The sequence below is a fragment of the Castor canadensis genome, chromosome 2 (assembly GCF_047511655.1).
Source record: "Castor canadensis chromosome 2, mCasCan1.hap1v2, whole genome shotgun sequence".
NCBI classification, from domain to species: Eukaryota; Metazoa; Chordata; class Mammalia; order Rodentia; family Castoridae; genus Castor; species Castor canadensis.
The window spans coordinates 76,749,007-76,764,594 of record NC_133387.1 but is presented as its reverse complement, the minus strand read 5'-3'; the positions used below and the strand labels follow the sequence as shown (position 1 = coordinate 76,764,594).

Below are 15,588 nucleotides of genomic sequence, written 5' to 3'. Positions count from 1 at the left end.
CATATAAATGAAATCATGGATTTTTAATCATTCATGTCTTGCTTGAGAAAACATAAACATTTTGGGATTCATTCATGCTGTTGAATATATCTCTACTTCATTCTGTTTCATTGCTGAACAGCATTTCACTGGTGTCCATCCAGAAGACTTAGTGTTAAGGCAAATGATATTCTTGCTCTGTACTGACATCTGTCTTGCATGAAGAGCCTAGACTGTAGAGTACAAACAAAGAAAGGTATTAAGCAAAAAAGTTACTTAGTTTGACAGATGCAGAGTTTCGTAGATAACAGTTTAGTCAAGAGTTAATGCTGAGAGAACTGGATTGCAGTGTGAAAGACTTGCAGGAAAGGTTTGAAAATACTGTGTGAAATGAGACAGAGCAGGCAGAAGGTGCTAAGCATTAGTGTAAGGAGCAGGTCAGCGAGAGGCTACTGGTTAAGCTGTTTGAGAAAAATAATTTTTAGACTTTGGTCAGTAAATGGCTTAAGATAATATCTGATTAGAGTTTAAAGCATATTGTTATAGTTTTAATTGCATGTACTAAACTCAGCCCAAATTTAGTGTGATTTACAATATATCAGTTGGAAACAAGACATGACCTAATCAATCATTGCTGCCTCCTTCCATTTCCCTGGTGTGTGAACATGCCTCCATTCTGGCAGTGTTCTCATTTTACATTTGCTGGTGTGGTTTTTCCCCAGACTAACTCATCCTTCTCAGCCTATTGACTGGCAAATTTTCCATAACTATTTGTTTAATTAATGAGTAGTTCTCCAACTTTTCTAATCGTGTTTTTCATACTTCTCCCATAAATAAAGGGACATATATTTTCAACTGCATCATACAGCTTATATAATCATGTGACTAAGCCTGTTGGTAGTGAAACAATTTCTGAATCCAGACCCCCTCTTCTCTATTTCTTGGGCTTATTTCAGTTGTTTATAATCTCTTGATGATATTATGGCAGAACCCTACCTACAAATTCTCCCTGCAAGAATTTAAATCTTCCTTATCTCTGAGTTTGGATAGTGATACAGGGTTTTGATTTTTTTTTTCTTCAGTTGTTTACACTGGGATTAGATATATCACTTGACAGCTTGTTAACTCATTGTTACACAAGGTTAGTAATTTGCGTTTTAGGGCAATATTTTAATTTCTTCTTTTACTGCCTAACCTTTGACCTGTTTACTTTATCAAGGAAGACAAACAAAAAAACAGCAAAAAACAAAAACGAACAAACAAAAACACTTCACTTAAATTCTTACTTTTTATACAGTTTGATACAATTTGAGTGTAAGGGTTAGCAGAAATGGCTAAAAATGCAATTTTAGAATCACTGGTAAAATTGTTTGCAATCTTCTTCCCATCAATATTTGGACACATGCATGAAAAAAATCTTCACTGTATTACTTAACTGACAAGTATGGATGGTGTTGCCTGTGTAAGTTTTGATTAGGTAGGACTGACCAAAATTTGAATAATCTCATAGGTTTATTTTTTTCCACTGACTTAGTGTTTAAAAGCCTTTTTTTGAATGGAGTTCTTTGTAAACTCATCTGAAAATTTGTACCCAAAGATTTCATCAGGTCATCTGTACTTCTACCTCCTATAGAATGGGGGTTGTATCTGTTTTGTCAGCCTCATGTGAACATAGTCTGAAATTGTTTACTCATGATGATCTGATAGAATGTAAGAACAAAGCTTCTTGGATAAGTGTCTCTCATGCAATTCTAAAATACATTGCATAATTCAAACAACATAAATGTATGCAAAATGCTTCAGGTTTGATTTTGAGATGATAAATTGAATCCAGGTGTTCATTGTTTTCCTATTTGTAAGCTAGTCTATTTTGTTACTACTTGAAATATTGTGAGCATGGCCCTGTAACTACAGAATGAGAAACCTGTGCGTGCATGCCTTTGATTTAGCTTAAGTCTAATGTATATATTGTTCATTGTTGGGCAAACTTCCCAGACTGCCTTGCCAAAATAGTATTTTGAATGATGTTACAGCTAGAAGGATATATAATCAGATTATTTGTAGCAGTGGACCATTACATGATTACCATAAAACAATAGTTCCAAACTTTTTGTGTTATATAAAACCTCTGAAAATTTGGAAACCTTTTCCCAGAAAAAATAATAACATTATGTACAACATATTTTTTCAGAGATGTTTTTGAGTGCTTGTAAGTCATATTCATTTGCTTCATGTTAAAAAAAATCCTGCCACATTTATATACATTGTTTATGGGAATATAAATTGAAACCAATTATGTAGACAACTTGGATTATTTATAATTATATTTATAATTAACATGCACATATTCATGCTTCTGGATAGGTAGCAGAATTAACATTTATCTCATTTTGTTAGCAACTCAAGCATCATAGCTAGCAGGAAGGGAAAACCATTATAAATCCTCAAGAATAAGACTAGGAAAGGAGCCGATGATAAATAAAGGAACATCAACTGGAAAACCTATGAGTTAGTAGTAAACTCAGTAGAGCTAAGAAGGCCAAACTACAAGCAACTGGTGGGGTTTAATGTGCTATAGAATTCTGAACATTGTGGATCTGGAGCACGAGGTGCCTCGGGAATTGAGTGAAAAAGGACATAATAAAAAGGTTTGTTAAATAAAAGCTGTGTAAGACTCAGTCAGATCTCTAAGTAAACTTCCCTACTCAGTTACCACCTCAACAGAAGCAGGTGGGTTGAAGTGTTCTCTTCATACTGGGAGACCATTGATGTGAAGGGGCTGAGTGTCTTGCCCAAAGCACTGACTAGTAGAAATGTACATATTGACTGATGAATGGAGAAGCAGTGGGCTTCTTGGTTTGGTGTCTTGGCTTTTCTATCCTTGGAAGAATTTTGTTTGGGCTATCTGTCCAGTCTAAGAAGAAATACCTAAACATACTAAGCTTAGAGTTTTCTGGAAGTATCTCAACATGATCACTGTATAGAAAGCTACTGGAGAATTTTTCCAGGAAAATGAGTCAGTAAAGAAAGAAGACTGAGGTTTACAGAATTAGGGTATATGTGATAGGAGAAAGGGGAAGAGAATTCCCAAGATGATATATAGAGAGATCCAAGGGTGATAATTGTATGACTGGCAGAAAAGACAAGCAGTTCATGTTGATAAAGCTTAGAGGACTCTAAGGTAACTTTTTCATGAATATAAAGACTAGTAAAATGCCTGATGTGTTAGAACATCTTGAGAGTAGATTTAGGAAAGTATCTAAGTGTGTGGTGTTGCATGAGTCATAAGCATATAGAAATCTAACCACATAAAACAAAAGATAAACTCAAATTCCAGGGAAAACAAAGAGTTATTCAGAAAAGGAATTTTAGTAATAAGTGATTCAGCTATGATTGGGGTTTACATAGTCAATGTAAACATTCAATATTGATTCAGTCAAAATTATGATATTGAAAGAATAAAGAGTAGGAAATAATACAGGTGCATACTGTGGTAAGGTTGAGAAGAAAAAGGACAAAATTCTTTTTGTTCCATAGAAAATGATTGGAACAGAAAATCAAAAGGCAGTATAAGAATGTTACGTAGAGGTATTGTATAGCAGGTAAATTACTGAGCCCAATTCTTCATCCTGTGGAAACAGTGTTTTATTTCGCTTCCTGTGCCTTGGCCCCTTGGGGGAAAAAGTATCTTTCTCTCATCCTTAATTCTTTCTTTGGATAATGGGATTTTATCAGATTTAACATAAATAGAAACTTAATGTGTGATTGTGCTATTAGTTTTGTCTTCTTTTTATGCCATAAGAAGATACTCATATTCTGCTTGCTTGCTGCCCCTCCAGTATGAGTTGCACAGCAAATCCATGGATTAGCACTCAACAGCATTTCAGTTTGAAGCAGTCATCCTGGCCACTGCACAGCCATGCAAGAAATAAGTTTATTGCAACATGCCAGTGAGATTTTTCTGCATATTTTTTTGCTCAGCTAAAGTTAACCATTACACATGGAAGTAAATACTAGAACAGCTGATTAAAAGAAGTAATGCCTCCAGAGAAGACAAAATAGGTAAAGGGGACAGCATAAATGGTTTTGCAAATCTTACAGGGATATTTGGTAAATATCCCTGTATAAACTGAAAATTAAGAATGATTACAATATGATTGATTTATGATTGGGTTTATAAAGATGTAGTATTTGGACAAGGGAGCAAGGATGTTGGAGTGCTAATAATAAAATTTTTCATGTTATTAACTATAGTGTCTTGCTTGATAAGGAGAGTCTAAGAAAATGAAGGTTTTCTAATCCAAGCAAAATGGAGCCTTCACAGGTTTGGAAACCTCGGTGAGATAAACAGGGCAGTTTAGTGTGAGGAAAGAGAATGTCAGAGACATTGCAAACAAAAATTCCAAAGAAGCTATAATAGAAGTAAAGTTAATTTTGCAGGTTTTTTATAGAAATTAGCTATTCAAGTGATGGTAAAGATCACCTCATAAATGTTGTATTAGCTATTATCAAAAAGACAAGATAACAAGTGTTTGCTCGGTGTGGAGAAAAGGGCTCCTTGTACTTTATTGGTGGGAATGTAAAATGGCACAGCCATTGCAGAAACCAGTATGAAGGTTTCTCATAATGTTAAAAGTGAAAGATTTGATGCAGCAATCCTGCCTCTGAGTGCATGTCCAAAGGAAATGAAATAAGCCACTCATGGAAATATCTTCAATCATGTTCATTAAAGCATTATTCATAGAAGTCAGGAAAGGGAGAAAATCTAATTGTCTCTCAATGGATGAATGGATAAAAAAAATTAGGATTACACACATAAATAAGCACTGGAATATTACCTATCTATAAAAAAGAAGGAAATCTTGCCACTTTTGACAACAAAGGAAAATCTCCCCTTTTTCTGAACAGAAACTAGGTAGAAGAACAGCAGAAGGAAAAGATGGTATACATCATCAGGAATGTGTCCAATCTCCCTGCAGAGAAAATAGAAGTCTACATAACCATGAGATGTTACTGGTTAGCTCCTGACAACTTGTTAAACACCAATTTAAATTTGTAACTAATAATTGTAGCTTACCAAGGACTGGCTATAAGCCAGATAGTATACCAGATATCTTATAGTTGCTGTCATATTTGTTCTTTATGACAACTTTTATCTTTCATTCCTGAAAATGGAAGAAGCTGAGGACAGATTAAATAGCATGTTTGTAGTCTGACAACTTGTTGTGTGGCAATACCGCAGTTGGAACCCAAGTCTGTGTGATTCTAATAGTCATGCTCTTACCGTCTGTGGTGCCTTATGTTCACTATAGTGTATACACTTCTATTAGTTAAGCAGAACCTGATTAGAAACCTGTTGTAAGTTTTCATGTATATAGTTTGCCCATAGTTTTAACTGTTAGATAAAATAATAGCAAGACTATGTTGACTGACATGGAGAAGATGAATGTCCTGTGTATATCATATAATGGTAGCCAGATTTAATATATTATAGCAACAATATACAGATGCTATTCTTAGATTTGAGTGTTTAGATTTTAAATGCTCTGCAGCTTATCACCAGAACATGAGACTGGTTTGTTGAAAGTATTAAATATATATGTTTGGAATTAAAACCATAATTCTTACAAATATTTATTTTGGGGAATATAATATTTTTGCTACATAGCACAATAAGCACAGAAATATTACATAATTCTTTTTGAGCAAGAAGTAATAACAGGACAGTTCATCTATGGCAAGGGTACAAAATAAAATATCAGGCCAACCCTTTCTCTTAGCCTTTCTTTCCAGAGGCAGTCAGTTTTTCTGACACATTCTAAAGAGATTCTTTTCATTCTTAACCTCTTAACCCGGTGTCTCATTCTGTGTCCTGCACAGTGATTATCTTCAGACTCTTCACTACTATCTAAGGAATTCCCTTTCTCTTCTCCTGTGTATGTCTATATACTTTCTTATTCCATCTGTCTTCTCACCTTTCTCTTCTGATTTTGTACACTACCATCTCCTGTGGTCTCCTGAGAAAGTATGTCTGTAGGACTTCTCATTTCCTTTTGGGCCTGTAAGGATCTTAGAGGTCATTACTACAGCTTAACAAGTGAAAAATCTAAACAAACTAAAATAACTCCTTATATCATTGAGAGAAGTAAAGTCACATGGCAAACTATTGTCCCCCAAATAGGTCAATACACAGTAAAAATCTCCAGTGCCGGGAAAGAAGACCTATATTATAATTGAAGCATTCCTGGAAACTCAGTGTGGGGAAGTCTGAGAGAGAACTTGAAGGAGTCCCATCATAGGGATACCCCATACTTTTGTGAATCTTACCTTTAGGAGGTTGGCTAGGTTCTCAAACCGAACATTGGAGAAAAATGCTGTTGTGCTTCATACCAGCTAGGGCAAAAGTAACCATTGTGAAATGTTCTAGGACATTTCATTCTTTTTGATAAAGTTATTCCTCAAGAGAAAGCAGTTTACCTGAGCCCCAAATTTTTCCCCTATAAGAGACTAACCAACAAGGATATGGATGGTTGATCTTATCAGCTTGATTGGATTGAGAAGCATCTGGGAGATTAGTAAAGTATCCAGAGATTGGATAATGAGAGCTCTGATCTAATCACTCGTTTAATCCATTCATGGATACATGAATATACATATTTTAATATTAGTTTGTGTATGATAAATTCACACTAGTCTCCGTGTTTATCCTCTATTTCATATGTTCTTTATTGTATTTGCCTATTTTCCTTTGACTTTACTAGTACTGCATGGGTGGTGGGAGCATAGCATCCAGAATGTTTCCTATCACCGCCTGAGACAAGGAGAAGTACCTGATCCCATGGGCTTCTCTCAATATGTATTTTGTGAGCACTCATTAGGCTGTCTTGTGATGTGCTAATTATTGTGTTCGTGGGATAAGTCAGGGAAAAAGTTAGGGTTATTGCTAGTCATATTTGGGACTTAACCATCTGTTAAGGAGATAACTCCTTTTCACTGTATGTAACTTAAATACTACCAGATAACACTGTACAGATGCTGAAAGAACAAAGCAGAGGTTTACTGAAATTCACTTCAGCTTATTTGAATGTAGCTAATATTGATAATATTATAGGAAATATGCTATGCACTATATAAAAATAGAAGATATAAGCTATGACTTTTCTGGTGAAATGGGGACTGTATATTTTATATTTTCTTAATTTCACAAACTACTACAGTTGGAACTTTGTAACCTCCAATACAACAAAACACTTTTGGCCAAGGCTAAATAATATATTCATATTTGTTACCTTCCTGAAGTCCCCCTTACATGGTTATGCTTTTTCATAAACTGAAAATCTTGATAAATATTTGATAATGTCTCAAGTCTCTGTATCTTTGCATGGCATCTTTTGTTTAAACAGTATGCCCTTCCCCCAATTTTATTTAGGCTTTAAGATGGAGATCAGAGACCATTGTCTCTGATAGGCCTTCCCTGATACTCTTATATAAAATTAGCACTGGATTATGGGCAGCTACTTTTCTAGTGCTGCAAATTACATTCTCTTCAAATTGTTAATTCAGCTCTCTTTCTGGGCTTGAGTTCATAGGGACATTATACATGTGTCATTTACCTTTATATAGCTGGTCTTTAATGCAGAGTTTGGAGATATGATAGTGAGTACTCATCTGAATTACATTTATTTTTTGGTTATTTTGATGATTGTGCTTAAAATCTTATTTTACTGAATTTGAGAGATGTTTGCATTTTCCACACAAAGACTGAACTGTTTCCATCTTCAGAAATAAAAAGTAAATCTTTAAAGAATATATTCATATTTTAAATATTAAAATGAATAAGAACGGTGACCTATAAATGTCTTAGTATGGATATGTTAGGAGATTTGGATTTAAGAATTCTGACATAAATTCTTCAGCCCTACCTTTAAGCATTTTATAAATGGGTTTGGAAAAGTAACTTATGAGCAAAGGAAATAAAGTATTGTGTTTATTGAACACTTGACACTATTGAGGAAGCCCAAAACTGTTAAAACGATTGCAACATTCCTATTGCCTTTTTTTGTTTTGTTTTGCCTTTAGGGCATAAGGAGGATTATTCTATAACATAATCAGTAGCTAATTAAATGGTTTGTGAGTTCTCTTAGGCTCTTCCTTTTCTGTTTGCTATAGTTTATGAAATAAAAGCATTAGTTTCATTTTAAATCACAGATTGTTAACTCTTCCTGTGCCTGTGCTTATTTTTTTTACTACTTTTTTTTTTTTAAACAGTGTAGTGACTATGACTTGGAATTTGGAACTGAGTGTTTGCACTTGGCTCTAAAATACTGTGATACTAAAGCCAAACTTGTAGAAGGATCACCTGACCTCTGGAAGGTAAGAGAGAGAGTACTTTACCTGGCTCTTTTCTGCTTGTGTGTGCACATGTTCATATGTACGTATGTTTTAAACTGGTAGAATCCTTAAAGGGAGTTCAAGCAGTCTCACTGAGTTTCTTGAACCAGTGATATTTCTGTTGCTTGGACTCTAGACAATTCACTTTGGGATAATTCAGACAAATTCCACTTTAATCTGTATTTGTTTTCTTCACCTTTTTCCTTTTCTTTTTTTTTTTTTTTATTATACTGAGGGTACATTGTGATATTTACACAAGTTCTTATAGTATATCATAGTTGAATTCACCCCTCCATCATTCTCCTTTATGCCCCTTTCTCCCATTCCTGAGAGCTCAAAAGACTAGACTCCCCAAAAAAATCAATGACCCGATGAAGAAATGGGTAAATGAACTGAACAGAGGTTTTTAAAGGAAGAAGTCCCAATGGCCAAAAAAAAAAAAAAAAAAAACCCAAAAAGCCATGAAGAAATGCTCAACATTCCTAGCCATAATGGATATGCAAATCAAAACCATGTTAAGATTCTACCTCACTCCTGTTAGAATGACTGTCATCAACAACAGTACCAACAACAAATGTTGGCAAGGATGTGGGGAAAAAGGAACGTTCATTCATTGTTGGTGGGAATGGAAATTAGTACAACCACAGTGGAAAACAGTATGGAGGCTCCTCAAAAAACTAAAAATAGAACTGTCATGTGATCCAGCAATACAATTTCTAGGAATATACCCGAAGGAATGTAAGTCAGGTTACAGTAAAGGCACCTGCAACCCATGTTTATTGTATCATTATTCACAATAGCTAAGCTATGGAAACAGCCAAGATGCCCCACTACTGGTGAATGGTATTTATATATGATGGAATTTTATTCAAGCACAAAGAAGAATGAAATTTTATCTTTTGCAGGTGAAGGGATGGAACTGGAGAACATCATCGTAAGTGAAGTTAGCCAGGTTCAGAAATCAAAGGCCACATGTTTTCTCTCATGTGGATTATACAAACACAGCCATAGTACAAAAAACAGTTCATGCGAAGGGAAGGTCACATATGACAGGGGGAGGGTAAAAGAAGGAAGTTAAGAAGGTGAATATGGTTAATGTACTTCTCATACAGGAGTGAATATAGAAGTTTTGAAACTTTTTTCTTTTTCTTACCCTCTGTTTGTAGCCTTTTATTCTACTCATTCTGTTGGATTGAAGCTATAACTCTGTTGCTCGGAAAGCAACATTTCTATCCAGGGCTGGATTAGTAGCTCCAGCTGGACTAGGTAGGAAGCATATCAACCATCATTCTGACCTGTAGGGCAGTGGCTGGACCTGTTCTTGGTCTTGTATCGGAAGCTATACTCTCTCCTCTGGCAAGACACAACTCTTCTAATAACAAGTGGATTTCTTTTGGAGGGAATTGAGTTGTTGCTGGGAGCAGGGTAGTAGCATTATCACACTGCAACTTCCTGTGGAGGTATTGGCATTTTACCCTGTGATTTGCCTTTGTTTAATTAGATAGTTATGTGTTGAACTGAACAGTACATTCTGAAGTAGAGTTTTAGGGCCATTTCCAAATTTGAAATAGGTGTAACTGCTTTGGAAATATTGTTTGTAGTACTGGTAAATCAGTATAGAATATCCACCAAATTTTAGTTTGTACATATTCATTCTAACTTTGATTATTCATACAATCCATCATTGATTTTTTAAAACAGAATACCCTATAAATTGATTGGATATTTTCCACAGTAACTTGATAGGCCTTTCTGCATGTTGATTGTCTCAGATACACTTAAAGGTTTTAATTCTAAAATTCCAGAAATAGTAACATGCTTGGATTGTTGCCTAGTTGAGATTTATGCAGTAATTCTGCTTACTTAAGGACATCTAAGTGTCATCAGCCCAGCAGGCAACACTTTATTCATTTTGTTTATGGTTTTATGTATATGGCTCCTATGGGTTTCTCTCAATATGTACTTTGTGAACACCTCTAGGGCTATCTAGAGATGTATTTAACATCCTGTCTCTGGAATGAGTCAGGGAAGAGTCAAGGTTAATGCTAATCATCTTTGGGATTTAACTGTGTGTTAAAGAGGAAACTATTTGCTCTGTTTCTCTCACTCACATACTACTAGTTTGATACTGATACACTACTAGTATAGTAGTATACTGTTAGTATGCTTCTGATAGTTATGGTAAAATAATTATTAATTATAAGGACTTTTGTCAATTATCAATTCAATGTTTTGTTAAGGACCCTGACCCACAACTCCCAGTGACTGTATCTTTGATTGTCTGCTACAGTCAAAGGAGGGCTATGATAAAAGTGAAAACTCTGAGGCGTTATATTAATATGTGCTCACATGCATGTCAGAGCTCACTTTCCTCACTTTTGACCTCTTTGGAGGCATTCCAAGCCTTCATTGAGCACTCAGGTTTGAGGATGAAAGGAAAGGAGCACATTGTTTTTGAATTGTCTACTCCATTTTCAAATTTATTTAACTTTTGCAAAGTGCTCATATTTCATTGCACTTTCTAGCAAAACTGTGTTAGTCTTCATCTATATGTTGGCTTTGCCTCCCTTTTATGCTCACTTAGGTATGTTAGTCTTTCCATAATTCCTCTATTAGCTCAACTGGTGAGTCATTTCACATACTGTTTTGAATTATCTCCTCCAAAAAAGTATGCTCAAATACTAAGACTTGGCATCTCTGGATGTGAGTTTCTGCAGAAGTAATGAAGTTAAGATAAGGACATGTTGGAATACAATAGAATTTAAATCCAACATGACTGGTGTCTATTTAAGAATAAGAGAAAAAAATGGGTATTAAGAAGAAGAATGCCATGTGTTGAAGAAGGTAGGAATCAGAGTGACAAATGTACAAACCAAGGTAACTAAATTTTGCTAGAAATCACTAGAAGCCAGGAAGAAGCCAGGAAGGGATCTTGCCAAATGTCTTCAGAGGGAACCTGGACCTTTCTACACTTTGATTTCAGACATGTAGCCTTCAGAAGCAAGAGCATGTATTTCTATAGTTCGGAGCCATCCAGGTTGTAGTGTGTTGTTACAGTAGCCCTAAAAACACATGCCATGTGGGTGACACACACTTTCAGGCTTAAAGGAATCAAGATCTTAGTATCATTGGCAAAACTCGGACAGAGATGAGTAGCCTCACTCCTATGAATGAGGTTTGAATCATGATATGCGTCAAAGGGATACTGAACTCTAAAAGGCCTGTAACACAATGGATTGGGCAAAATATCCTACAAACTGCTGTGTGAGATTTTTAGGTACCACATTTCTTCTTCTTCTATTTATTTTTTCTTTATTCATATATGCATACATTGTTTGGGCCATTTCTCCTCCCTGCCCCCCGGCCCCCTCCCCCACCCTCTTCCCTTTCCTGTCCCTCAACCCCTTTCTTTTTCAGGCAGAAGCTGTTCTGCCCTCCTCTCTAATTTTGTTGAAGAGAAGACATAAGCAATAATAAGAAAGACATAGCATTTTTGCTAGTTGACATAAGGATATCTATACAGAGAGATTCCTAGCATTGCTTCCATGCACATGTGTGTTACAACCCGAATTAATTCATCTCTACCAGACCTCTTCACTTCTTCCCAGTCACCTTCCCAAATTGACCTCTGTCATTTTAAGACTACTGTATTAGCTCCTCTGCAGTGGGGACATCAAACACTTTCAAGTTTTGAGTTTCTTGCTATCCCCATTCCTCCCTTATGTGCTCTCCCCTTAGCATGTAACCCAAGTCCAACAACATTACTGCCTTTGCCCTTGATCTAAAGTCCTCATATGAGGGAGAACATATGAGTTTTGGTTTTCTGAGCCTGGCTCACATCACTCAATATGATGTTCTCCAGTTCCATCCATTTACCTGCAAATGATAACATTTCACTTTTCTTCATGGCTGAGTAAAACTCCATTGTGTATAAATACCACATTTTCTTAATCCATTCATCAGTAGTGGGGCATCTTGGCTGTTTCAATAACTTGGCTATTGTGAATAGCACTGCAAGAAACATGGGTGTGCAGGTGCCTCTGGAGTAACTTGAGTCGCATTCCTTTGGGTATATCCCCAGGAGTGGTATTGCTGGATCATATGGCAGATCTATGTTTAGTTTTTTAAGAAGCCTCCATAGTGTTTTCCAAAGTGACTATACTAGCTTGCATTCGCACCAGCAGTGTATGAGGGTTCCTTTTTCCCCACATCCTCGCCAACAATCACATTTCTTCTAAGTGAGGTGAAATTAGTGGGTGTATTATTGCAGGTATTTCAGAGCTTGTGTCCTTTTTCTTCCTCTTTTTTTGGTCTTCTATCTTTTTTTGGTATTTTCTTAGCTATTTAGCCCTTGTTTAGTTCATGTAGGCTTTTAATTTTGTGGTATTATTTTATGTGCACAGAGAACATGTTAATTGCTATTTAAACCACAACAATGGAATCTACATTTTGAAATTAGTGTTTTAATTTTACATGAATCCTAAGATGCACCATTAAAGAAAATTGGATGTGAAAAGCCTAAGTTATGCTAAATCACTAAAACTGGTATTGAACCTAGCTGGCAGAGCCAAGTACCCAGAGCATGTTTCAGAAGAATGACACAGTAAAAGACACATCTGGATGCAATCAAGAGGCATTTTAATACCATAAACCAGAAAGGCAAGAGAAGATTCTGAAACAGGGAGTGGTGTACCCTTTCTATTCATCAGAAGTCACAGAATTCATGACATAGTAAAATGAAGAATTACTAGAAATTTCTAATGGCTGCATGTAGAACTGTTTTAAGTGCCAGCCCAAATTTCAGGAATATTATTATTTTGAAGTTGTCATATTCTATTTAAAAAAAGTGCTAAAAGTATACATTAGGGTTGAAGTCACCTTTACAAACTAGCTCTCCTCCCCTGTCTGAGGAAAACAACTTTTTTTTTTGTCTCCCCCCACCCATCATACAGGGTAGGGAATATTCCCCCAGGATGACCAGGTTACCCCCATCCCCACTCCATGAGTGACCAACTGCAGAAAACTACATACATGGCTCCCAGAAATAGGAATCAGCTGTCATGCTTCCTTTGAGTTGTGTCTTGGCAGGCCTTAGTAAACATTTTGGTGAGGTTTCATGTAGTCTACATGAGAACTTAAATTTATAGTTACACCATATTTTTGGCCAATGTACTTTTAAATACTTAGCTAGACCATTTACTACACTGTACATTCTTAATTGAACAGACTCCTTATTTCTAAATGTCAAAACCATCTTCAAGGCATGAGATTTATACCCAATTATTGGAGAAATGTAATAACTGTGTTTCATTGTCTGAAAACGCATCTTAACAAGGAGATTTGAAGCATTTGTGTCATCACAATATTATTGGGATAAATGACTTTAAAGATCCCTTTTGATAGAGACTACAGTTTTTTAAGTCTAAGGGTTCTTGCCTCTTTGTTTTAAAACAAAGAAACACAATAGTTTAATTATTTGGTTTTTGACCTTGGCAATACAATGTAGTGATGTTTCTCTTTTAGAGGTTTTCAAACAGTTATCCAGTCTAGAGAAAATAATATTTCTTAGATTTACATAATTGATGAAATGGAAATGAAATTCCAAAAATATCAATATGTGTAACATCCTATATATTTTAAATGTATGTTTCCAGTTTTTTTCTGATTAATTGGAATTATATATTCATTATCCTACAAGGTGAAATGTGGGAGAACATAAAGTATAGTATTAAGCAAGGGAAGATGGTGGCCAACTGGACTTGGCTCTGTTTTGAAAATTTGTGTCTCAACACAGAAAGACCCACAAAATAGAGGTGGAATGTCCCATTAGAATGCACATTAGAGTGGCTGAGAGATTTCTGGCCTTAAGAATGAAAAGATTATTATGTCTGTGGCTGTGAGCGTCAGGTTGCTATTGAATTTTTTTGTTTTTCAGCCAGACACATTATGCAGATGAATTATTGCACAGATACCCAATCTAACAAAGTAGACAAAAATTGAGCTGAACTAGGAAAATACAGGTACTGGGCTGACTAGCGTCTCACCTGCACAGAACGTCATTACTGTCCTTGACGTGGCCCCTGAGGCTCCAGTGAGCACAGTTTGAAAACAAATCAATGAAAGGACTGAGATTCTATTCTATCACTATGGGACTTAAAAAAAGGTAATTATTTTCCATAATAGGGTATTGTACAAGGTCAAAAAAAAGCTACAGATCATACTGACAGAAGCAAATCAACTTCAATACTGATTGTTAGGGTATTTTTTAAAATTAAGAGAAGGAAGACAACCCATATTATTGTAAAAGAAAAAATAACTCAACTTAAAATTACAACATTTCCAGTTATATTCTCTTTGAAGTATGTTAGGAAAAAAAATAAGACTATCCTTACAAAGATACTTTCCAAGTTTTCCAGAAATATTTTCTGCAGTTTATTTTCATTACATCGATATTTCTTTGAGAAATGTGATTGAGGTGCTCACAGCTGTATGTATAAAATGTTAATCAAAAGTCTTAATCTGTGTGTAGTAGGTGTCTATAGCCTATAGGATAAAGAAGATGAGGCAAATAAATTTAAGAGCCTTTTTTCTTTATACAGGTAATTAATATTAGAGGAGTTTAAACCTTTAGGAAATGAAAACATGTATTTTATTCATAAGAGTGACTCCAATGCAAAAATTGTCTTGCAAGAATTCTTAAATACCAAAAATGACTTATAGAATAATTTTTCTGTAAGTTTAACATTTATTTGCAAAAAGTTGCTGTCATAATTTTAGTTTAGCATGCAGCTTTACTTCTCAAAGCAAAAGAGAATAGAAAATGGATTGCTAACCATGTATATTCCTCTTAATTTCTGGCCTGGCTTTAACCTATGTAGTACACAACTAATCGAAAAAAATTTTGTTTAAATTGCAAATAATTATTAGGTCTGATTTCAGATATCTTGTAGTTTTGGAGTTTCCAGGAAAAAGAATTAAAGACTATTTTACTACCATTATTATTATCATCATCATTATTATTATTGGTGGCACTGCAGTTTGAACTCAGGGCTTCATGCTTGGTAGGCAGGCATTCTTACCACTTGAGCTACTCTGCCAGCCCAAATTAATTTATAAGAAAATGTTCTTGACTAAATGTAGTCTCTATAAGCTTAAGATTTTGCTCACTCTTTTCATGCCCTATTCACAGCATTTATAACAAGGCCTACTACATGGTAG

The 15,588-nt window shown here is 35.3% G+C and overlaps 1 protein-coding gene across 8 annotated transcripts in view; it reads left to right on the top strand.

Annotated features, from left to right (window-relative positions):
* Crppa (CDP-L-ribitol pyrophosphorylase A) overlaps nt 1–15,588 on the top strand; it is a 294,009-nt gene that overhangs the window by 68,204 nt on the left and 210,217 nt on the right. For all 8 annotated transcript variants that reach the window (XR_012445225.1, XR_012445224.1, XM_074065075.1 and 5 more), the window contains exon 4: nt 8,248–8,352. Coding sequence is in view for 6 of the 8 variants with exons in the window: in XM_074065075.1 (XP_073921176.1) it covers nt 8,248–8,352 (105 nt within the window). In the remaining 2 variants the exon portion in view is untranslated. The remainder of the gene's footprint in view (nt 1–8,247; nt 8,353–15,588) is intronic.